A 23806-nucleotide genomic window follows, 5' to 3' on the forward strand; every position below is an offset into this window, starting at 1 on the left:
AAACCCAAACTCCTAATTATGACCTGGAAGAGACTGCATAATCTGACTCTTGTCATGTCTCTCAAGAACAGGGCAAAGGCAGGGGTGGTGCATGGCAAGGTAATACTGCCTCCTAGGGAGCATTTGGAAATGTGTGAGGGTGTTTTTATTGTCACAATTATTGGAAGGCATTAGTGGCATTTAGGGTGTCTGGGCCAGGGTTGGTAAATGTTCTATAATGTGTTTAGCTCAAGTTCCATTACAATGCCTGATACGCAATAGGTGCTTAAGAAATACTTATTGTATGCGACCACATTCTCCCTAGACCTGAGTTGACATATGGGAATTGATGCAGTGCCTACTTCATAAAGTTGTTCTGAGGTAGACATATGTTTCTAAAGCACCTGGTACACAATAGCTCTTAATAAATGGTAGCTGCTGCTGAACCTTCTTTGCTTAGAAGCAGCTATAAGGGCCCACCTAGTGTTTTCCCTGGGGCATTAGAATTAGAACCTGACGCCTTTGGTGGGTTTGGGGAGAGAGGTGCATCTCTTTCCCTGAAGCCTATTCTGAGGGATTCCTAGTTCCCACTTGAGGAATCCTGGGAAAAGATTGCTCTATACTCAGCTGTAGAAACTAAGGCAGGGAGGAGATCTGGTTGTCTTCCTTGACTCTGGGGCTCACCCAGGACTCTGACAGGTCCTGGAAAGCCCGGCTCCAGTGAGAAATTACCTCCGGCTGGAGAGTGGGTGAAGGAGAATAGCTAAGACAGTGGGAACGTAGCCATCTCCCCGCCCTCAGCGCTTTGCAGAAAAGAGAAGCGCGCGGCTTCCTCCCGCCTCCTCCTCTCCCTTCTTCCCCCGCCCCTTCTGCTTCGCCAACCCCTATACGGCGCCTTCCCTGCCGCCCGCAGGGCGCGAGCGTGCTGCACCTCGGGAACTGGGCGGCTCTGCTGCTGGGAGCCTGGCCCAGCCGAACCGAGTGGAACCAGTGGATCCGGGGCCTCGCGTGAACCCAGCCCCGGGCTGGAGGAGGTGCGGCTGTGCGACAGAAACAATTGCCAGAGATGCCGGGGCCAGCTCCCCCCACCAGGTAATGCCGGCCCTGCCTGGGGCTCGCCCGGCTGAGCTGAGCCCTAGGGGATCTCCACTGGCTTCCGGGGAATGGTGAAGCGGGGTTTGATAGATTTTGGGGGGTACTTTACATTCCCTTTACCTTAAGGGACCCTAAATGAGAGAAGGGGCTGAGGATTGAAACATCAGATGAGCCCACCCAGGGCTAGGCCTGCACTGGAATCTGGGCTCTGGCCAGGGAAGGGTGTGAAAAGGAAGCTGCACTTTTGGGGAACTGCTGTGCTTCAGCAGCCCCACTCTTTTCTGCTTGGCAATCAGGGTGATGCTTTCCTATGCCTTGGCTTAGCTGCTGGCATGCTGGGACAATGGGGTCTTTTCACTATTAAGAGATAGAGTGAACTGGGAGATAAGAGACCGGGGGAACTGTGTCTGTTTGGGCAGCCTCTGTGTGCCTCAGTTTCCTTATTTGTGCAGTAAAGGGCGTGACATTCTGTTTGTAACTCTGATTTTCCCAGCCTGTCAAACAGTCTTTTGGAAAGGTGAGCTGGTTAAAGCCCTAGAATGGGCTACAGAGATGTCCCTCAACAGTGTAGGAGACAGAGGCAAAATTGGGAAGCCGACCTTGGTATCCTGTCTTTCAGCCAGCCCTTTGAATAACATCTTGCTGGTCTGTTTAGGACCCAGTGACTTCAGGGACAGGCAGAGGCTGAGAATGCTGATGCTTATTTTAGTGTTGTTGTGTAGGTTTGTTAGGTGTAGGGAGGTGTGGTTGGGAAGAAGTAGGTCAAGGTATGTTAATGATTTTTCTCTGAACTGGCTAATTTCTATCCTTAGGTATAAAATAGCTTTAAACTAAGCTGTTTTCTCTGGAACCCCCTCCTTACGCTGCTAAGTTAATGACAGACCTTGTGGCTGTGTAATGTCTTAATCACTATAATTCCTTCCTCCTTTATTACCTGGCAGCAAGAAACTCATATCAGACCTGATACTAACCTGCCTTGGTTATTGGACCTCCTTCCTCCCCCCAGTTTTTCCATGGCTTTTCTTCTTCCTGTCTTCACTTTTCCTCCTCCTTCCTTCTCTTGATCATTTTTCCTGCCTTGCTCCCTACCCATCTATTCTACCACCTCCACTTTCTCTTTTCTTCCTGTTCCCCTCATGCTTCTTTCCCCTTTCTTATCTCTCGCCCTCCATTGCCAGTTTTTCCTTCCTTCTCTTGGTTAGGTTTTCTTCTCTTTTTCTCTTAGAATTTTTGGTTAAGCTTTCTAATTATTAGTGAGTTACTGGTTTTTAGGGACCTTTGCTGCATTGATTGTGAGGTCCGAACATTCTGTTTCCTACCTAAACTCCCTTGCTTCTAGCTTTCTCTTCCAAATTCTGTCTTCCCCACATGCTGTCTCTCTTCTTACTGACTCCATACCTTGCTGTGGTCCTGCCAGTAAGCTATTCTTTTTCCTGGATTTGCCCCCCACCTTCTTCCCAGGGGGTGGGGGCAGCAAGTAGGCAGTAGGGAATAAGCAAGAAGGTCAGTGGGGGGCTTGAAGACTAGAGTGGGAGGAGAGCAAGAATGTCAAGTAGGGTTGGGCAGAGGCTCTAATTTTCTTTAGTGATGTGTAACTGGGAGATTACCAAAGACTCTTTGGCAGCTCGGAGGCACTGCTGACCTGGAGAAAAGGAAGTTGACCTGACAGCCCAGGGAAGAAGAGGGGTAATAGCAGGGGTAGCATAGAGGGAGAGGAGGAGGAGGAGGCCTGGGGGAGAAGACAGGGTTCTGTTGAAGAAGAGGGTGGCCTGGGCAAGATAGGGGTTATTTGGAGGTAGGGATGGGTGTGGAGGGAAAGATTATAGGTTAATTCTCTTCCCCTTCTGAAAGCTGGCTTTTTTGATTGGTTTATTTCCACTCAGCAAATTTTTCTTGACCATTGTCCCCAAAGTGGGGGAATTAGAGAGGAAGCAGAGATGAGAATGACCAGGTTGCTGTATAACTGGCACTCACTGTCTAGACTAGAATGTGGAATGTGTATATATACAAAAAGCTTTGGGGCCGACCCCGTGGTGCACTCAGGAGAGTGCGGCGCTGGGAGCGCAGCGACGCTCCCGCCGCGGGTTCGGATCCTATATAGGAATGGCCGGTGCGCTCACTGGCTGAGCGCGGTGCGAACGACACCAAGCCAAGGGTTGCGATCCCCTTACCGGTCACGAATAAGACAAAAAAAAAAAAAAAAGCTTTGGATGTGGCATCCATCCATTATCAAACATTTTCTGAATCATCTACTCTATGCTAGTTATGGTGCTAGGTGCTGGGGATGCAAAAAATGGAAATTGTACTTAGTTGCTGCTCTCAAATACAGGTCAAGAGTGTGGAACTTCATGTGATAATTGTTGTAGTGCATGGGGCTGTGATAATGCAGAGGAGGGAACTTTGATTCACCAAGTCAGTGGCAAAGCTGAGACCTAAACTCAAGTTTTCTCTAAAGGTGATATCGATTCTCTTACACTATTTCCTGACCCTGTGTGCACATATACTGTACAAAGAGTTTTCTTATATTCTTTTCTGCCTATCTTTGGGGCTAGACTATAGATACTACTGATGTGGAAAAAAGAACAGTTAGTTCCATGTGGTAGACCACTGTGCATAGCCAAACACTTGGAAGGGAAACAGACTCCAGACCACACGGGTGACTCGGTACTGAACTCCCTCTGAGTCATTTGATCTCTTCCTCCCCTACTAGCCCTTCTATTTTCTTAAATTCAATTTCTAGTGGGGCTGTAGAGTCTAGAGACCAAATGCAGCTAGGCTAGGCATTTTGCTTCCACTGGCCTCTGTAAAATAGGGATTTAACACCTTGTAGGGTTGGCGAGGATCAGATGAAATAATGAATGTGTGAAAATGCTTTGTAAAGTGCTGTACAAATGTTAGTGTGGTTGATCCTGAATGCATTTTTAAGCTGTGAAAAAAATGCCCAGATGCTGTAACCTGAAAGCTTACGGTTGCCACTGACTAGTTTAAAACTGAGCTTCAATACTTAATGAATACTGGAAAAGGAGGGAGATAGAGAAGGCTTTAGGGACTAGTAATTGAGTCCCATGCTCAAAATGGAAGCTAAGAGGTGTACAAGAGTGCTTTGTTTAAGGTCATACAGATAGTAGGTGGCAAGTATAAAAGATATTTTTAGTGAGTCCTTGTGATATAGCAAAAAGATGGGGTGGGTTTAAAAGTAGATTGACTTCAGTTCAAATCCTGGTTCTATGACTTATTAGTTACCTGATTTTTAATCTCTAAGCTTCATATATAAAAGGGAAGATATTTATATCTACCTTGAAGGATTATTATAAAGTTTAAAAATAATTATATAAAAAATTATAATTATATAGTAGGCACTTAATAGTTATACTTATTCTTATCCTGCAAAAATAAACTCTGAAGTCACCTTCTCAGGAAAGTACTCCCTATTAGGCTATTATGGGCCCTTCTGGATTCATGCAGCATATGTGTGCTTCCTCTCACCACTCAATAGAGGCACTTACCATACTGTATTGTTATTATAGTTTATATTTGCCTCTCCCATTAGTCTGAGTCTTTTGAGGGCAGAGACAGGGTCTAGTAAATCTTAGTGCCTACTGAGTACCTGTTCTTTCCAAGCCTTATATAATTGCTAGGTATTCACTGGTAAACAGAACAGACTTAGTTGCTCTGTTGTGAAGCTTATAGAGGGAGATGTATAATAAGTAAAAATGTGTAATTAGAACTCATAATAAATGTGAAAACCAAGAGTTCCATTTGGTCCTGTTAGGTTTGAGGTACTGATAAGAAATGTAGGTGGAGTTGTCTGATTATTAGTTATTAGTCTGAAAGAGAGCTGTTTGGTATAGAAATAGAAACTTGGGCATCAACTTACTGATGGTATGCAAAGCCACAGGAATGGATGAGATCATCTTGGGGCAAGTGTAGTGTGTGAGGTTCCAGGCATTGGACATGTGGAGGATAGGTGTCTGCAAAGGAGATAGGGGTAGACAAAAAGATACAGAGAAAGTGAGTGTGCTTCCTCAGAAGCCAAGAAAATAGAGTATTTGAGAGAAGGGAATGCTGCTGAGAGTCTGAGTAAGGTAAGGACAGAAAAGTGACCATTTGATTTGGGAAGATGGAGATGATTGGCAATCTTGACAAGACTACTTTTGGTGAAATGGTAGTGTTAGTTGACAAACAGAAGGGGGGAAAGTAGAGATAGTTTTAATTGACTGTTCTTTTGAGAAACTTTGCTATGAAGGGGAACAAATAAATAAGTGGTGTTTGGAGGAGGGTGTGGATGTCAAGGGAGGGATGTGTGTGTGTGTGTGTGTGTGTGTGTGTGTGTCTGTCTGTCTGTCTGTCTGTCTGTCTGTCTGTCTGTCTTTGAATAGGAGACACTACAGCATGTTTATATTCACCCAGTATTTCTCAGGTCGGGCCGAATATTAGAGGTCACCTTGACTTTTCCTTTTTTCTCACATGCTACATCCAATCTTTAAGCCATTTCTCTCTACCTTCAAAATATATCTATCTTTGAAATACTTTTCTGTACCTACTGCCAATCACATAACCCACCATCAGTTTTCACCTGGATTATCATAATAATTTCCTAATAGTTTTTACACTTCTCCTTTGCTCCCCTGCAGTCTGTTGTCCTCTGCAGCCAGAGTTTATTTAAAAATCACTGCTACAGATGCTTCAGTGTCTTCCCATACTTGCTACAAAATCCAAAGTTATTATTACAGCCTATAAGGCCCTGCACAATTTGATCTCTGGCTACATCTCTAATCTCAGTCTCATCACATTTCTCCTTGTTTACTCAACTTTAGTCTCTTTGGCCTTTTGCTATTCTATGTTCACAGTATATTCTCACCTAGGCGTTTGTACTTACTGCTCCTTCCGGTTAAGATGTTTTTTTTGCAGATATTATGGTGATTTGCTATTTCATTTCATTCAGCTCTTAAGTGTCTCTTTCTCTGAGAAGCCTGTCCTGATTACCTTATTTTATGTACCACTCCCCCTAATTCCCCCCCAATATTCACACATACATATAGGGTTGACATTGTGTGTTTACTTGCTTATTTCTTTGTCTGTTTCTCTTACTAGACTATGAATGAACTCCATGAACACAGGGACGTTGTCTTGTTCAACTAGGTTAGTACTGGTACGTTATAGATAATAAATACTTGTTGAATGTCTGAATATATTCAACAGAGAAGGAAAGGTTGATTTAGCTGAAAGAGGAGATCATTCCAGGTGAGAGGGAGTACAAGTGAAGGAGTAGAAGGGAGAAGAGAGAATGGCTTGATGGGAGGAAGGACATCTTCATTGTAACTGGAGGGAAGAAGGACAATGTGGGTGCAGATGCAAGGAGGCATGTAGATTTGGGGGTGGGAAGGTGGAGTTCTGCAAAGATTTCTGTCTTTTCATTGAAAATGTAAGCTCATCAGCAAAGGGGAAGGGTGAATGAGATGTCCAATTGAAAGCCAGTTTGAAGCAAGGTGATCATGTAGGAAGGTGTTTTCATCTGTTTTGTGCTGCTGTAACAGAATACCACAGACTAGGTAATTTATAAAGAAAATAATTTATTTCTTACAGTTCTGGAGGCTGGAAAGTCCAAAGTTGAGGGGCTATATTTGGTGAGGACCTTCTTCCTGTGTCATCCCAGGGCAGAAGGCAGAAGGGTAGAAGAGACACAAGAGCGCAAGGGAAGGGGGCCAAACTAATCTTTTTATCAGGAACCCACTCCTGAGATAACTAACTCACTCCTGCTATAATGTCATTAATTGTTGAGAGCAGAGCCCTCATGTTGTAATCACCTCTTAAAGGTTCCATCTGTCAACACTGTTGCATTGGGAAATAAGTTCCCAGCAAATGAACTTTGGGGAACACATTCAAACCAAAGCAGAAGGCAATCTTAACTTTCAAGTGAAAGCAGTTAACCAGGTTTTATAATATTCTCTAGGACTTTTTAGCTGCTTCAGTATAGAGATGGTAGGAAGAGAGTTGAATTTTACTATTCCAAAGCTGGGATTTTGCCAATTAAATTTTAGAAAGGGAGAGAAGGACAAAGGGATTGATGTCTTTTGGTATTTGAGTGATTTTGATGGATGATGATTAGGTAAAGAGAGAAGTGCAGGCAGGGGTACTGATGGATAGTTTATTGGAGCTCAAAATGAGGTCTAGAAATTATAGTGGAAGTTCTTGAGCAAGTGAGCTGCACAGATAGGAGATTTTGTTTGGATTGTATATGATTCATTTCAGATATTAGAGTTGATGCACATTTGGTGGTAAGGTCATGGAAATATTGGGTAACTTGGACTGAAGGTCAGAAAATGGAGTTGGCGGGGTGTTGATAGGGTCATTATTGTGGCTGTTGGAGTCACCTAGAATGATAACTGGAGGGGTACGTACAGAAGAAGACTGAACCAGGAACTTAAAGCCTTGAGTGGGAGTGACCAGAAATTGAGTAGTAGACAGCAGAGAAGTGTGATAGTAGCCAGTGGATTCTACTCAAAGGAAAATAAAGGTTTTCAGCACCGCACTCTCCCGAGTGAGCCACGGGCCGGCCCAGGAAAATAAAGGTTTTCAAAAGAGGAAGGGAAAGATATGATTTAGAAATGGCACTGAACATTAAAGGCAACATCAATACATTGATTGTGAGAGAGAAAATAGCCCCCAGATGAGAGGGCTGCTAGAGAAGTCTTTTCTTCAGGTGATAGGTTTCTTTTAAGATGAGGAGGCAGAGGGGAGTCAGCCAATGACAAGTGGGAAGTTCCAGAGGAAATAGTGGAAGGGCTTTAGAGTCAGGAGAGGAGTGGGGAATTTGGTCAGATTAGACAATATACAGGAAAGACTGGGGATGAGAGTTTGGGTGAGCATGGATGACTGAAATAAATGGACTCTGGAGGATTGATCGGGTTAGTTCTGATTATCTTTTAGAGGAAGGAGGGCAGTCCATTTTCATGCTGTGGTTGTCAACACTTCAAGAGAAACTATTCCTTTGAGGCAGCATGTGGCAGTGTGAGAAATCACAGAATACATTCAGGCAGAGATTGGCTGGAAGATCAACTATCTAAGAGACGGAATAGTATTTCCTGGGAGGTCCAACCAAGTGGTCTTTTTGGTTCCCTCCAGGTCTCAGATTGTAAGGGTCTCAGGTTTTCTCAGTGCAGGTCACTGGGGAGGTCTGGAAGTTTGAAGCTTAAATTTGAATTCTTTCCTTAACTGTTGGGAATAATTCAACTGGGGCAACAGGTCAGGAGTTTCCCAAGACGGGAGGGAGAGTATTATAAAACCTATAAGTATTGGTTTCTGGAAGTAACTCTAGTGACCATCTGCAGGTGTGGATGGGGTGGGAGGTGTGGAGGTATAGGGCCAGCCTAAGTGAACTTAAGTCTCTCTCTCCAAATCTTTCTGCCTTTTCTACTCCACTTCTCCGTCTTCCGTACCTCTCTAACTGTAAGAAGCCTCCCAGGTACAGCCCCTTGTTCATTCTGTCTCAAGTTCATAATTAGTGTAGAAAGAGAGTGAATAATCAAAGACTAGTCATATCTTATCACTGTTTCATTTAGTGATCTTAGGTAGACTGCATACCCTTGTGGGTTTCAGGTTCCCATAAAATGAAGGTCTGTAACTAGCTTGTTCTTCAGGGTCCTTCCATTTACTCTCTCTCTGTGTGTGTGTGTGTGTGTGTGTGTGTGTGTGTGTGTGGTATGTTTAGGTTTTTATGGTTTTCTTTCTATTTATTCTCTAGGACTTTTCAGCTGCTTCAGTATAGAGATGGTAGGAAGAGAGTTGAATTTTACTATTCCAAAAAATTTTAGAAAGGGAGAGAAGGACAAAGGGCTGTGTGTGTGTGTGTGTGTGTTTCCTGCTAAACCAAGCTGTTACTCTGTGTGTGTGTGTGTGTGTGTGTGTGTGTGTGTGTTTCCTGCTAAACCAAGCTGTCTTAGTCAGTGAACCTTTGCTAATTACCTAGTGTATACCGGGTCTGTGCTGGGTGGGCCCTGGGGACATAGAGATTAATCAGACTCAGTTTTGTCCCTTGAGTTATTCATGGCCTGCTGAGGACAAGTATGGATTATAGTTGATATGATGAAATTTTGAAATTACTGCCTGTAAGTATGCATAAAATGCTATCAAATTTTGGGGAAAGATGGAGGTAGGGAGGGCTATTAAATTTTGGGGAGAGATGGTGTTGGGGGCTTCTGTGAGAGTTCCGCAGAAGAAGTGAGTCAAGTTGGTCCTTGAAGAATGAGTAGGAGTTTGTAGATAAGTTGAGGCATTTTAGGCAGAGAGAACAGCATGGACAAAGGCAGGAGCATGAAAGCATATTGAACTGGGATGACAAGTACAGGGAATAGTAGTGATGAAATGAGAAAGATAGTTTGGGGAAGGGAACAAATATTTACTGGACGTCTATTTTGAGCCAGGCAGCATGCTAGGTACTTTTATATATGCTTTTTCATTCTCATGATAACTGTGTAAAATAGGTAGTCTTATGTGTAATTTATGTGAGAGGAAACTGAGGATCGGAAATTGAAGTAGCTTTTCTAACAGCCCAGAAACAGTCTACAGTTTTCTTCTCTGCTGCCCCAGCAGTTGCTTTCTTATTGCTAAACCAGAGCAAGTGGCTGGAGACTGCATAGTGGGAGTGTCTTTGATGTTAGGACATCCCTCAGCAAATTCAAGACTGCAGCATTCCAGTCCTATGCCAAAGAAAACCTCTTGGCATGAATTAATTAAATATCAGATTCTCATAACCAGGTGTCAAGGGCATACAGTACTCCCCAGTCCTGGATGGAGTGTTGGTCTTGCCGGCTGCAGCTGCTCTTGATTGTTCAAACTAAGAAATGTGATTAGTATACAGAACAGGTTTTCTTTCTTTTTCTTTCCCTCCTTCATTTTAAATAATGGCCCGAGGGGTTGCCTAGAGGTTATATTAGAGATTGTCTAGTCCATCCCTTTGCCTGTAGAGTCAACAGTGAAGTGTGGTATAATGGTTTGGTCACCATACAGACATCATTTCAGTTCCCTGCCTCTGCTGCCCACTAGCTGATCCTGGGGGACTGGCAGTGTCTCTGAAACTTTGCTGCTTCTTCTGACTTGCTCACTGTTTTATCCTCGGAACCTAGCATAGCCTGGAAAACAGTAGGTGATGAATAAATATTTGCATTAATGAATGAGAAAAATGATACTTATCAAATAAATTCCCAAGTTTTCTGTAGACTCCAAAGTGCCATCTAATGTTAGTGATTATTAAAATATCAGCTCCAAATGATGACTGAAATCCTAACTGTAAAGATGGTTAGTTAGTCCAGGAGGTTCTCTGAGGAAACTTACTCTTTGAGGAAACTCAGTAACTCTGTTAGGCAGTTTAATAGGACTCTCCTAAATTCCAGGTCCCATTCTGTGAGCCTGAGGCATCACAGAGTCCTCAGTGCAGATGGATAGCAGCTGGTCTCCTCCTCCAGGCAACATCTCTTTTCTCATTGTCATCTCTCCACGGCCTTGTTTTTTAATCAACAGTGTCATCTTCTATTTTTAACATGGGGCATTTATTGCCTAGCTCCAGAACTGCTTAGGAGGGACCATTTTTCTGACTAGTGCTGTATGTGGTGCAGAACGTGAAAGGGCTTGCTGTAATCTTGTGTCCCACTTTTTTAGTCTGCCTTTATGTTGCATTCTACCACACTGTACTCTCACATTTATGTTATTCTGTGGTCTAGGATGCATTTGCCTTATCTTTCTCTATCAAAACCGTTCATTTATTTATTGTCTGTTTTCTTGGGACCGGTTACTATACCAATGCCTGGACCTATCCCAGATCAATTAAATCAGAGACTCTGGGGGTAGAGCTCAAGAATTGGTGTTTTCCCCCCAACATTTTATTAGGAAATGAGGTACTTCAGAAAGTACATAGAAAAATAGAATTGAAAGATAATACAAATCTTTTCATGAACTTTTAGAAGTACCCTCATAGTGTATATGTTGATATATATATTCCTATGTCCATCCATTAATCCATCTTATTTTTAAAAAATGCATTTCAAAGTAAATTGCAAATACTAGCACACTTCTCCCTAAATATTTCAGCACTGGTGTTTTAAAAAGCTCACTGGGGATTCTAAGAGTCCAGAGTTAAAGACCACGTATATGACCTATTTCTTTCTTTTTTTTCATTGTACACATTTATGGGGTACAGTTTGTTGTTTTAATACATGCATATATTGTATAATGACCCCATTCAGATAGTTAGCATATTTGTCACCTAAACATTTGTCATTTCTTTGTGGTTATAATGTTCAAGATCTTCTTTTCTGGCTGTCCTGAAATATATAATACAATATTATTAGTTATTGTCAGCCTAGGGCACCAGAACTTATTGTCTAACTGTAACTTTGTAACTTTGTGCTGTTCTACCAAACTTTCCCCATCCCCCCTTTCCCTGCCTCTGGTAACTACTATTATACTATTTCTTTTTTTTTTTTTTTCTTTTTAATTTATTTTTATTAATTGACCCATGATAATTGTATATATTTATGCAGTACAATATGATATTTGGGTACATTCATATTGTGTGCAATGACCATATCAGGGTGCTTAGTATATCCATCACCTCAAACATTTGTCATCTTTGTATAGGGAACATTCAACATCATCTCGACTAGCTATTCAAAGATACACAGTAATTTGTTGTTGATTGTAGTGTCCATATATAACCTATTCTTTAAGCTGCTACTCTTAATACCACTTCTTTTGTGAAACTTCATGGATCATCCCAATTCAATTTAGTCTTCCTGTGTGTTTGGACATTTTACTGTTTGTATTCTTTTATAGCGCTGTTCACATTTGGCCTGGCATTGTGGTTTTCTATGTCCTGCCTCTTACTTACTAGACTGCAGAACCTCTAGGATCAGGTCATATCTTATTCATTTGTTTATCTATTTATTTATTCTTTTATTTATTCCTGGTTTCTAGCATAGCATTTGCATGTAAGTACTCAGTAAAAGTTTATTGTTTGAACTGTAACTTGAATGAAGAACATGCAAGTGCAGCAAAAGCTGTATATAACTTTCACATGCCTTTAATGACATACCCCCATGTTTACACTATATATTTTTTGATTTGAGAAGCAAAAATTCATTGATTTTCTCTGGTGCTTAGTTCATGGTAGATTTTTAGTAAATGTCAAGTCCAGCCCAAACGTGCTTATATATTTTTGTATTTTCCATTGGCTAGATTTGACCTAAACATAAGTAAGAAGTAGTAAATTTCAGGTCAGAAAAGGTACAAAGGGGCCAGAATTACCTCAAGAACAGTATGGTTGGAAAATTCTTTGGCAGAGAGTTTAAAAATGAGAGATGGGTTTCACCATGAAGGATGAGTAGAACTTTTAACAGTTTTAAGTGCTTAAAGAGGGTTCTGTCCTTACTGTACCTTTAAGTTGCTGTGTGATCTAAGGCAATTTCTTCCTGTTCTTTGGACCTCATTATTCCTACATTTAGTATGAGGGGATCAGATTAGATGACCTGTAAGGATATCTCTGGCTGTGATGGTATATGCGTCTTAAAATCTTTGATTACCTTGTTTCTGTTTTATACCAATGGCTATGGAATCCAGAGGTAGTTGTTAGAAAGCACTCTCCTTCCCTGAATTCTTGTCCACTTTCATTCAGTATGTGAAGTACCTTACATATAGTGGCTACTTGAAAAGTCTCTTCTTTCCCTTCTTTCCACTCTAGCACTGTATCTTTATGCTTTTTATAGCATGCTCCAAAAGAGGCACAAATCACTTCCCCTCCTTGATTGCCTTTTGACCAGTAGAGGTCTAGAGGTTGCATAGTGGGAAACATCAAATTGCAGCTCATAGGTGACAGGACTACTTTAAGGATCATAGCTAAGAAGTAGCAGAGCCAGAACTTAAATCCAGGTCTCCTGACTTTAACTCCTGTCATATTTTTATGTATCATCCTCCTAGTAACCCTTTGGAAACGTCACAGTGATTCTATATTTATTATAGAGCCATTCAGTTGATTAATACTTCAGTATAATTAGTTGCTCATAAATTGTTAGGCTCCCTGAGCTTCTGGGGCAGTGGTAAAATGTGGTCAGTCTGTCTTTCCGTCTGTTGTATCCATTTATTGTCCAGGATGGATTGAAGAGTGCCATCTGAGTTGTCATTATAAATGTTGGCCTCAGGCCTACCTTTATACTGTAGCATGTCTGAGAAGGCATTGGTTTCTCATCCTCCCGAACCTTTGGCCTACAGAGATGTTAAAAGATTTAAGATATATTGGCTCTCCTTATTCAATAGTTGAGTGTATTTCTTCTTTCTTCTCCCTTAGGGTTGATGTTTTGGACCTGTTTTCCTGTAAACAAAGTTTAAAATAGTATAGGTTTTCATATGTGCTAATTATTGTGCTGAGTTCAGATGGACAAGATGTCCAGTGAGGAGATCTGTGAGTGTAAAGAGAGGAAAGACTTGTGGAGAAACTATAGGAGAGCTGCAAGGAAACTGAAAATTAGTATAGAAACCCTAAGTCCAAGAAAGATCAGAGGGAAGTGATCAGGAAAGCACAAAATTGTGTTATGTGAATATAGTTGAAAGTACTGGAGATGTTTAGCATTGAGAAAATAGATTAGGGGTGGGGGTTCTTGAAAGATTATTTCAAGTATCTAAAGTTCTGTCTGGGGAAGAGATAATGGACTTTTCTGAATAGCTTTAAGAGATAGGATTTAGGACTACCAAATGCAAGTAATTTTTATTCTTTGTATATTCATTTGCTCTTTTATTTGTTCATTTGTTCAGTAAGTTTATTGATTACCTGTTCTGTGCCAGGTCAGATGTTATGGATCGAGAAATACATGAGACATCATGAACTTTGTTCTTGAGGAATTCATAATCTAAGTCTGGCAGGGGAGGGAGGTGAAGGGGGAGGCAAATGTATAAACAAATTATTGTGATGAAATGTGTGATAGAACTTAATGTAACTGAGAACTCTTTAAATGAGGTTACCAAAGATAGAATATGCTATTGAAATTGTAGATTCCCTGCCATTGGAGGTTTTCAAGCATAGGATAGATGACCTAGGCTGGAATGTGGTAAAAAGGATCCAAACATTAGGTTCCGACAACAAATTTTAGGTTTCAAGTAATTTGAAATCTCTTTGAAAGTGAAGATCTATCACGAGAATTCTCCAAACATGGTAAAAGGTCTGAGAAATGGAGAAAAGCCTGAATCAGGAAGGTTGGTGAAGTCTTTCTTGGCAAACTCCTGGGCTATGGTTCTGAAAGGGAGTTATATTCAGTGAAGCTGTTGGCTGAAGGACCTGGGAGGCAGGAAAGGCTTGATTAGGGTATCAGGTGGCTGCAGGGAGTGTAATTTTGGAACTGGCAGCCTGGAGTGGGAAGGTACACTTGAGACCTGAGACAGTGGAAGCTCTCTGGGGAGCCGAGGGACTTGAGTTGGGGCTGGGAGGGAAAACAAAGGCAAATTTGTCAAGTGAGATTGGAAGAAATGGATAAAAAGCACACCACCCAGAGAGTTAATCTGAATTAACAAGGTTGTCCATACTTGCTTGATTTCTTTGGTTCAGAAAGAGAAGTAAGGAACAGTTGGTTTACCAAAGGTGTGTCAGAATGAATTACACAAAGAAATGGGGTTTGAATTTGGCCATGAAGGATGAGTAAGATTTTATCAGTCAGAGAAGGGAGAAATCATTGACAGGAAGGGTGGTGTGTGTGTGTGTGTGTGTAAGTGTGTGTAAGAATACTTGGATAGTTCAGGAGAACAGAGATTTCTGAGGCATTGTTTGAATGTAGGCTTTGTCTAGGTGTGATGGCTTAGTTTGTAAGGCAAGTCCATGTCAGATTGTAAAGGACCTTGACTTTAATCTGTACCAAACTACTTAAAGGTAAGGTCTGTATCCCATTGCAAATTAAGAGTAATTAAAATATTTATTGAGTCCGCAGTGAGTTCAATACTATACAAAGCACTGTTGAACTGTAAAGATGACAAAATTGGGCCCAACATTTGAGAAACATTCTGGCTCCTGGGGAAGACATAACCTGTAAACACTTATAACATGGTAGAAATAAATGTGATAACCTGGAAATATACCCATTGTCTTGGGGCATAGAGGAGGAGACATCTAACTTCTTAGGGATGAGAACATTTGCAAACATCTTCGTGGAAGAAGTAACAATTGAATTAAGCATTAAAGGATGAGGATAGGGAAATTGGCATTGTAGGCAGAGGGAACAGTATGTGCAAAAGAATGGAAGTTGAAAGCTATGCTGTATTTGAAGAAGTTGGAGAAGTTGGGTGTGACTAGAGTATAAGGGAATTACAGGGAGTGGTAGTGGTGGGAAATGAGGCCAATGGGTGGGCAAGGTCAAATAACAGAGGGCCTCTACAAGCAAGTTAAAGAACTTTAGCTTTTATTCTGGGATGTCAATGAAAGATTTTAAAGGTAGAGGAGTGATATGTTTAAAGATCAGTGATAGCCACTTAGATCGAGGAAAAAACTGGATGCAGGAGCTCAGTTAGTTCTTCATTAACTAGAAAATGTTAGAAAAAAAAAAGACTCATAGATTTTGTTCATAGCATTTTCAGTAGTTGATGTCTAAAGCAGTGGTATTCAAATCTGGTTGGCATTAGAATCACTAATTTTCAAAATATAGAATTTTGGTCTTAACCCAGCCATACTAAATCAAAGTTTATGAGGGTCAAGCCAGAGCATCTGTATTTCTAAAAGCCCTTGGTGATTATTATGCTGTTTTTTTGAAGTCATTAGTCTCTAAAGCACTGTCGTGTTTAACTCCAGGGAGCTTATATTCTAGATAGTCGTGGTTAAAGATATAATATCTACGTAGCATGGAAGAATAATGAGAAACTTTAAACTCTGGATATATTCATATATTTAGAACAAGATAGAATTTTAGAGGAGGAAGATACTAAAGAGATGATACAGTCCCAAGGGTCAGTAAACTTTTCCTGTAAAGGGGCTAAGTAATAAATATTTTAGGTTTGTGGGCATACAGTCTCTGTGCAACTACTCAATTCTGTCAGTGTAACATGGAAGAAGCCATAGACAATACGCAAATGAACGGATGTGACTGTGTTTCAGTAAAACTGTTTACAAAAACAGCAGCTTGCTGACCCTTGATTCAGTCAATTTCAGAGAGGGAGAGTGTACAAAGTTAGAAGTTGGTGGAGAACTCACTATGTGGAATGCTGTTAGCAGTTTTATTTAATCTTCATATAAATGAATAAATGGAATCCAAGAGGTTAAGGAATTTCTCTAAATCTAGTAAGTAGTTCTGGAATTCACGGTTTTTGCTAGGCCAAATTTCTGCTTTTAGACTACATCATGGTGGTTTTCTGTGCTCCCCAATGTCTCGAATATGGGAATGCAGAGAAAAGCATGATCATTGTGAATTTTCAGCAGTGCGTGGTACAGAGTAGACAGTTACATCTGTGAGTATTGTTGACTGAACAGGCTAGCTATCCATGCAGTGCTGTGGAAGGGCTTGAGGTGGGCCCTGAAGAAAGGGCTGAATAATTTGAATTCATTAAAAATTTTAACATGTATTTTCTTTTACTCAAAAATAAAAAAGAGTTGTATTCTTCTTTCTGATTCCAGTAGCTGCTGGTGGTGGTGACAATGTCAAATAACGGCCTAGACATTCAAGACAAACCTCCAGCCCCTCCGATGAGAAATACCAGCACAATGATTGGAGCTGGCAGCAAAGATGCTGGAACCCTAAACCATGGTTCCAAACCTCTGCCTCCAAACCCAGAGGAGAAGAAAAAGAAGGACCGATTTTACCGATCCATCTTACCTGGAGATAAAAGTACAGTATTTCATTTCTTTCTCATCATTTGTATGTTAATTTTTTAAAATTTTTTTGTAACCTGAGTAAAATATCTGGCCTTTCTTGACTTAATTTTTCTTTAATACCTTTTTGTTTCTTCTTAAATGTTTCATTTGTCTTTCCTTCCTGAAGTGACTAAAGCCAAATGGAAAATAGACCTATTTTGTACTTTATTCACTATATCTGAGCAAAATTCCAGGAGAGTAATTATGCTCTTTCCAGATTTTGGACAATCTGAAGCTATTTATTTGTTTACTTTTCACGTTTCTGAATGGTTTATGAAATTACAAAATATAAGAAATTGAAATGTCTTCATTTGGAATTTTTTTTTTTTCTGAATTAGTTTCATTTGTAATGTCTTCTTTCCAAATTCTTGATTTCCTCTTCCCCAGATTTGGGAATTAACTATCAGTAAGAATGTTGCTGAGAAGAGGAAACATAATTAGGACTCAACATGAGTGTACTGTGAGTGTCACACTGGACAGCCTCATTTCCTTTTTATTGATAAAACTTCTAGAAGAGTAAGTAATAAGGATTTTAACAGGGCTTCTGAAAAAGTCACTGAGATTCTTATGGACAACATAGTGAAACAGAGGTTTGGGTGTCCACATAGATGGCTTTTGTTTAACCCCACAAATGTTAATTTAAGTGGCATTGATCTGAAGTAAAGTTTTCAGTTATGCTTACAGGGCTCTGTTCTGTTCTGTAAGTAGTTATCATGTACTTCTGATTCAGATGAATCTGGTTCACCACTTAGCGGCTTTGTGACTTTAGGCATGTCAGTTAACCCTTTAACCTTTAGTTTCCTATCTTTAAAATTGAAATAATATCTCATAGGATTGTTGTGACACTACACGCAAAGTTCCTAATATAGCACCTTCTGTGATATAGTACCTTCTGCACAGAAGGTACTTAAATGTTAGTTCTTTCTCTTTACTCCTTTGTTGATTAATAGAAGCTGGGAGGTGTAGCTGGTAGACTACATGAGATTCTGAAACAGTAGGGCAAATATAACAAGTACAGTGGTGAATTGCAGAAAATATTTCATGTTATAGAAAAATATAACTGTATAACTACAGATCAGGGGAGATGGTAGGTGATAGTATCATTAACCAAATAAGAAACACAGGTAGGAAGAACAAATTAGGAGTGTTGGTGGTTGGAGGGCAGGGAAGATGATGACTTCAGACACATTGCATTTGGGGTGAAAAGATTATCTTAGACATATTGCACTTGATGTATCTTTATATAGAGATGTTTAATAGGCAGATCTCACATATGGCAAATGCTTGTCAAATAACTGAAATGAGAATTATTGAGGACTTTTAATGAGTACTTTGGGCTTATATCTTTATGTGTGTGTATCCCTACCTTCATTGTGGGATTTTGGGGATCTAGAAAGAAGACATATGGGTAATATGCTAACTTTGATCCTGGCTAATTCATTTATATTGTACCTTCCAACTTCCTAGGTATAGGGGCTATGATCTAGGCAGTGTTACTCTGCCCCGGAATCTTCTTCCACATAGTTAGCCACTTTGTTTATCCCTCAGTTTAGGTGTGTGTTTATTTTTCATATTGATTGTACTGATGTTAAACCAATGTTAAGTAGGCTTTCAGATCAAGTTTCTACATGTAGGGAAGAGGACTTTTTAAATTAAAAAGTTTAAATTGTTCTTACTAACTCAAACTGGGAAGGATAAGATTCTCACCTAATAGACATCATTGAAATTAAAAACTTTTGTGTTTCACTGGCCGCCATGAAGAAAGTGGAAAGATAACCTTCAGAGGGAAAAAATTTTCCCAAATTATATGTCTTATAATGGACTTGTATCTAAAATATATAAAGAATTATTAGAACTCAACAATGAAAAGACAAATAATTTAATTTTAAAATGGGCAAAGATTCTGAATAGATGTCTCTCCAAAGAAGATATACGAATGGCCAATAAGCACATGAAAAGGTGCTCAAAATTATTAGCCATCATGTTCAAAACCTCAATGAGATACCATTTTACACCCACTAGGAAGAGTATAATAAAAATGACAGATAATAGGGCCGAGCCCGTGGCGCACTTGGTAGAGTGCAGCGCTGGGAGCGCTGCGACGCTCCCGCCGCGGGTTCGGATCCTATATAGGACTGGCCGGTGCACTCACTGGCTGAGTGCTGGTCACGAAAAGGACAAAAAAAAAAAAAAAAAAAAAATGACAGATAATAAATGTTGATGAGGATGTGGAGAAATAACAACCCTCTTGATTACTGGTGGGACTGTAACATGGTGCAGCCACTATGGAAAACAGTCTAGCAGTTCCTCAAAAGGTTAAAAGTGGAGTTACCATATGATTCAGTAGTTCCACCAGAGAGAAATAAAAGCATGTATTTACACAAAAACTTGCACGTGAATGTTTATTGCAGCATTCTTCATAATAGCCAAAAAGTGGAAACAACCCAAATATCCATCAGCTAATGAATGGACAAATAAAATGTTGTATATCCATAAAATGAAATATTATTTGGTAACAAAAAGAAATGAAGTCCTGATCCATGCTGTAACATGGATGAGCCTTGAAAACATTGTGTTAAGTAAAAGAAGCCAGTCACAAAGGATCACATATTGTATGATTCCATTTATATGAAATGTCCAGAATAGGCAAATTCATAGACAAAAAGTAGATTAATGGTTGCATAGGGCTGTAGAGGGGGAAAGGTGGTTGGGATTAGGAGGTGATGGCTAAGAGGTACAGAGTTTCTTTTTAGAATGAAAATGTTCTAAAATTGATTATGGCGATGCTTGCCCAGCTCTTTGAATATACTCAAAGCCATTCAATTGTACAGTATATGAGTGAGTTGAATGGTATGTGAATTATATCCCAATAAAACTGTTCTTTGATAAAAGAAGATTCCTGCCTAAAACAACAGAGCCTTCAGACATCATTGGGAAGTGAAGGTGCAGTCTTATGGCCGAATGGAGAAGCAAAAGTCTAGATATCTGGATTGTCATCTTAGTTCTCCCATAAACGGGCTGCCTGATTTGGGTCAGTTACCTCTCTGTAGACATCTAAAAAATGAGAGTCAGAGCAGTAGACATGTACCAATTTCGTTTACTTTTGAAATCCTATAGTTATATAAATGAGATATTACAAAGATATAGTTGGATCAGGCTTGTCTATATAGGTGAAAAGAAACTAGGCCATTGTAAAGTATTTTAGTCAGTGATAGAGCTGTAGACCCATAGGTTCTTCTGGAAATCCTAGCTGAATAACCCTAAGCCAAATCTGATCTGAAAATAAATTTCACAGACTCAGGATCAAAGCTGCATCTCTATAGGTTGAAAGCATAGAGGTAGAAGACAGTTATAAGAAATTCTTGCAAAATAACCTAGTAACCACTCTTTTATCCTCTAGTTATAGATTTTCTATATATGCCCTGAGTACATAGGTTTCACCCTTGTGCTTTAATATCCCTGATAACTATAATTAATGCATACATCAAAATGAAATGTCTGAGGTTTTTTCCTTTTATTTGGAGCCTTTGTTCAAGCAACAAGCTTTTCAACTTAGGCCTAGCAGGATACACAGCAGTGTTGGCAGTCTTTGAATTGATATGCCCTTCATTTAGTTTTTGAGAATTTAAACCAGCTGCATAGAGAAATGGTCTGGAACCAGACTTAAAGAACCTAGATTGAGTACTGCCTCTGACATTTGTTAACTCTGTGATTTATTTTAATTTCTTTTAATTTTAATATCCTCCTCTGTAAAGTGAAATTAGTAGGCTTTTGTCATTTGACAAAATGGGTGTAAAAGCATTTTCTAAACTGTAAAACGCAATACAAATATGAAGTTTATTTTTTTAATGAAAGCCTAATTTATTGTTTTATCTGATATCCACAACAACTCATTTTCCACTGGGGAGGCGAAGGCTTAGAGAAAAGTAAATTGCTCAAGGTCACACAGGTAGACAGTGGCAGGGATGAGTGTGGAACTAAGTCTTCCTAAAGTATCTCTTCTGTCATAACATACTGTCTTTATTAGTTGTTCTCAACCCTGGTTACACATTAGACTTGATGGTGCTTTTAAAAAATACAGATGCCTGGGTCCCACTCAGGCTTTTGGAGTCAGAATTTCTACAGGCGTACTTTTGGGTATATAGGGAGATTTGGGAGATGAGAAAGAAGAGTTCTCTGTGGGCTGCAGTAGTGGTTGAGATTTGAGATGGCAGTGGGTAGAATGCCGTCAGCCATTACCTAATGCTGACCTCCAGCATAGCCTCTGTGTGTGCCTGGGGGATGTGTAAATGATTGGAAGGAGAATCTGTAATTCAGGGCCTGTAATAGGCGATGCTGAGTTGCAGAATTCCATGTGGAAAAAGCCTGGTTCTTGTGGTTAGGATCTGGAGCCTTTGGTTTATTCTAAGAAGTCTTGCAGCATTTAGTTTGAAATCTTTTTCTGACTGTATTTCACAACCAAAGTGGAATTCTCTGAGCTTGGGAAGAGTTTAGCAAAGTTAATTTTAACACTGGACTACGTCAGTGTTTCTCTGTCCACGTTTGGAACATTTTACTGCCTTGAGCCCAGATTAGCTCAGCTGAGCCAATGAGAAGTGCTGCTTAAAAATAATTAAAAATAAAATAAGGATGGTGATTTGTGCTAAAAGTTTGATGGTTGTGCTGAAACGTGGGATTTTACAGTGTTAGCCTCATTTCCCACACTATCAGAAAGCCAAATGGACTAGGCCAGAGATAGGGTTAAAATTAAGATGGGTGAAGTTGCAAGCTTCTTTTCTCATTTTATTTTCTCAAGCCTGAGATTTCTAGTTACATGAAATCAATATTATTCTTTCCTCTTTCTTTCCTCAACCACAGTTTTTCTCTTTTAGTGAGTGGGTCAAGAAATCTTACTCTGATAGTTTCTTACATTTTTTTTTTTTTTTTTTGTGACCGGTAAGGGGATCATAACCCTTGGCTTGGTGTCGCCCGCACCGCGCTCAGCCAGTGAGCGCACCAGCCATCCCCATATAGGATCCGAACCTGTGGCCTCGGCGCTCCCAGTGCTGCTGCGCTCCCAGCACCGCACTCAGCCGAGTGAGCCACAGGGTCGGCCCGATAGTTTCTTATATTAATGATAGTGTTTGTCAAGCTCTTCAGTTTACAAAGCACACACTTTCTTTAACTTTGTTCCTCAAAATAGTAATATTAATAATTAAAAAATAGGAATAACAAAATAGTAATAATAATAAAATAGTAACAACAGTAACCCAGCTGCTATTTATTGGATGCCTGTTAAGTACTACACATTATATTAGGAGCTTTGATATTTGTGAAATACACCAGTCCTTTCAGGTAGACAAATATTACAGACAGTAAACTGAGGTTCATAGTGATTAAGTAACTTGCCCAAGGTCATCTAGCTAGGGAATGGCAGAGCTGGGATTGGGCCTTTATCTGTTTGATTTCAAGGTCCTTTCTGCTATAAAACACTTAACACTCTTGGCCTCAGAGAGTCAGTGACTTGCCTAAGGTCAAGTGCTGCATAGTTGCAGTTCACGAAGTTTGAATTAGAACCAATGTCTCTTACTTCTAGACTGTTCTGTTTCATTCTTCTAAGCCCTCAGACACCACATAGTGTTTGAAGTTTCCCAGCCCAGAGTTGTTCAGACTAGTGCTTTTGGTAGAACTGATTTGGCCAGTTCTTTGAACTTATTTTTAAACATTTGCATTGGTGGAGGTGCGCATGATCAGTAGCTGCAGCACTAGGAAGATGGCCGAGCCCAAGCAAAGAAAAAAGATCCCTTTGGTTCCAGAAAATCTCCTGAAAAAGAGGAAAGCTTATCAAGCCCTCAAGGCCACCCAGGCAAAGCAGGCACTTTTGGCAAAGAAGGAGCAAAGAAAAGGAAAAGGGCTCAGGTTTAAGCGACTGGAATCATTCCTACATGATTCCTGGTGGCAGCAACGTGACATGGTGCGTCTCAGACGACTAGAAGTGAAACCTCATGCTCTGGAAATGCCAGATAATCATTCCTTGGCCTTTGTTGTACGCATCCAGAGGATTAATGGGGTGAGTTCACTGGTGCAGAGGACCATTGCAAGACTTCACCTGAAGAAAATTTTCAGTGGTGTCTTTGTCAAAGTCATCCCTGAAAAGTTGAAAATGCTGCGTATAGTGGAACCTTATGTGACCTGGGGATTTCCAAATCTGAAGTCTGTCCGGGAACTGATCTTGAAATGTGGACAAGCCAAGGTCAAGAATAAGACCATCCCTCTAACGGACAACACAGTGATTGAGGATCACCTGGGGCGGTTTGGTGTCATTTGCTTGGAAGACCTCATTCATGAAATTGCCTTCCCGGGGAAGTATTTCCAGGAGATCTCATGTTTCTTGCGCCCATTCCAACTCTCAGTGGCCCGTCACGATACCAAGAATAAAGTGGGCTTTCTCAAGGAGGTGGGCACACCTGGTTATCGGGGTGAACGCATCAATCAACTCATCCGCCAGCTGAACTAGATCCAGAGTATCTGAAAGCACAGTGCTTTGGAAACGTGTTTTTGTTTTTGGAATTATCAAGTATCTTCAGTGAAGATTATTTTCTGCTTTATCTTCAAGAACTGGAGGGGAAGGATCAGGGAAAAGATAGTAGGTTTTTTTCATGGCAGTCACCTCTCATCACAGCCCAGTTCCAAGAAAAGTTACAGTGTTTTCCATGTTGCCTTCGCCTTCTCTGAAATCACATACCATGGAGGAAGGAGTACTGCTTTGTCATGTCTTCTATCATGGGGTTTAAAGTTGGTGAGTAAATAACCCAGGAATGTGTACAAGAAAAAAAAAAAAACATTTGCATTTAAGCATTCATTCTATCACTCACTGGC

At 40.4% G+C, this 23806-nt stretch overlaps 2 protein-coding genes across 5 annotated transcripts in view; both read left to right on the plus strand.

Annotated features, from left to right (window-relative positions):
• The first annotated feature begins 874 nt into the window (after positions 1-874).
• Positions 875-23806, plus strand: part of PAK1 (p21 (RAC1) activated kinase 1) — a 96688-nt gene continuing 73756 nt past the window's right edge. Inside the window, exons 1-3 of one of the 4 annotated variants that reach the window (XM_063093446.1) lie at positions 5084-5159; positions 6169-6226; positions 16712-16922. In XM_063093446.1, the coding sequence (XP_062949516.1) occupies positions 16733-16922 (190 nt within the window). In that variant the 5' untranslated portion in view covers positions 5084-5159; positions 6169-6226; positions 16712-16732. Of the gene's footprint in view, positions 1072-5074; positions 5160-6168; positions 6227-16711; positions 16923-23806 lie in introns of those variants that run through there. The other 3 variants (XM_063093444.1, XM_063093445.1, XM_063093447.1) reach the window with 3 other exon arrangements.
• On the plus strand, positions 22674-23656 carry LOC134375204 (large ribosomal subunit protein uL30-like 1). The gene has a single exon (XM_063093448.1). It carries the CDS (start codon positions 22674-22676, stop codon positions 23442-23444), a length of 771 nt encoding a protein of 256 aa, XP_062949518.1. The 3' UTR covers positions 23445-23656.

Source organism: Cynocephalus volans, chromosome 4, assembly GCF_027409185.1.
Source record: "Cynocephalus volans isolate mCynVol1 chromosome 4, mCynVol1.pri, whole genome shotgun sequence".
NCBI lineage: Eukaryota > Metazoa > Chordata > Mammalia > Dermoptera > Cynocephalidae > Cynocephalus > Cynocephalus volans.

What these genes read in the sequence shown, in the direction of transcription:
- LOC134375204 (XM_063093448.1), top strand. Translation starts at nt 22,674, where the DNA reads ATGATCAGTAGCTGCAGCACTAGGAAGATGGCCGAGCCCAAGCAAAGA.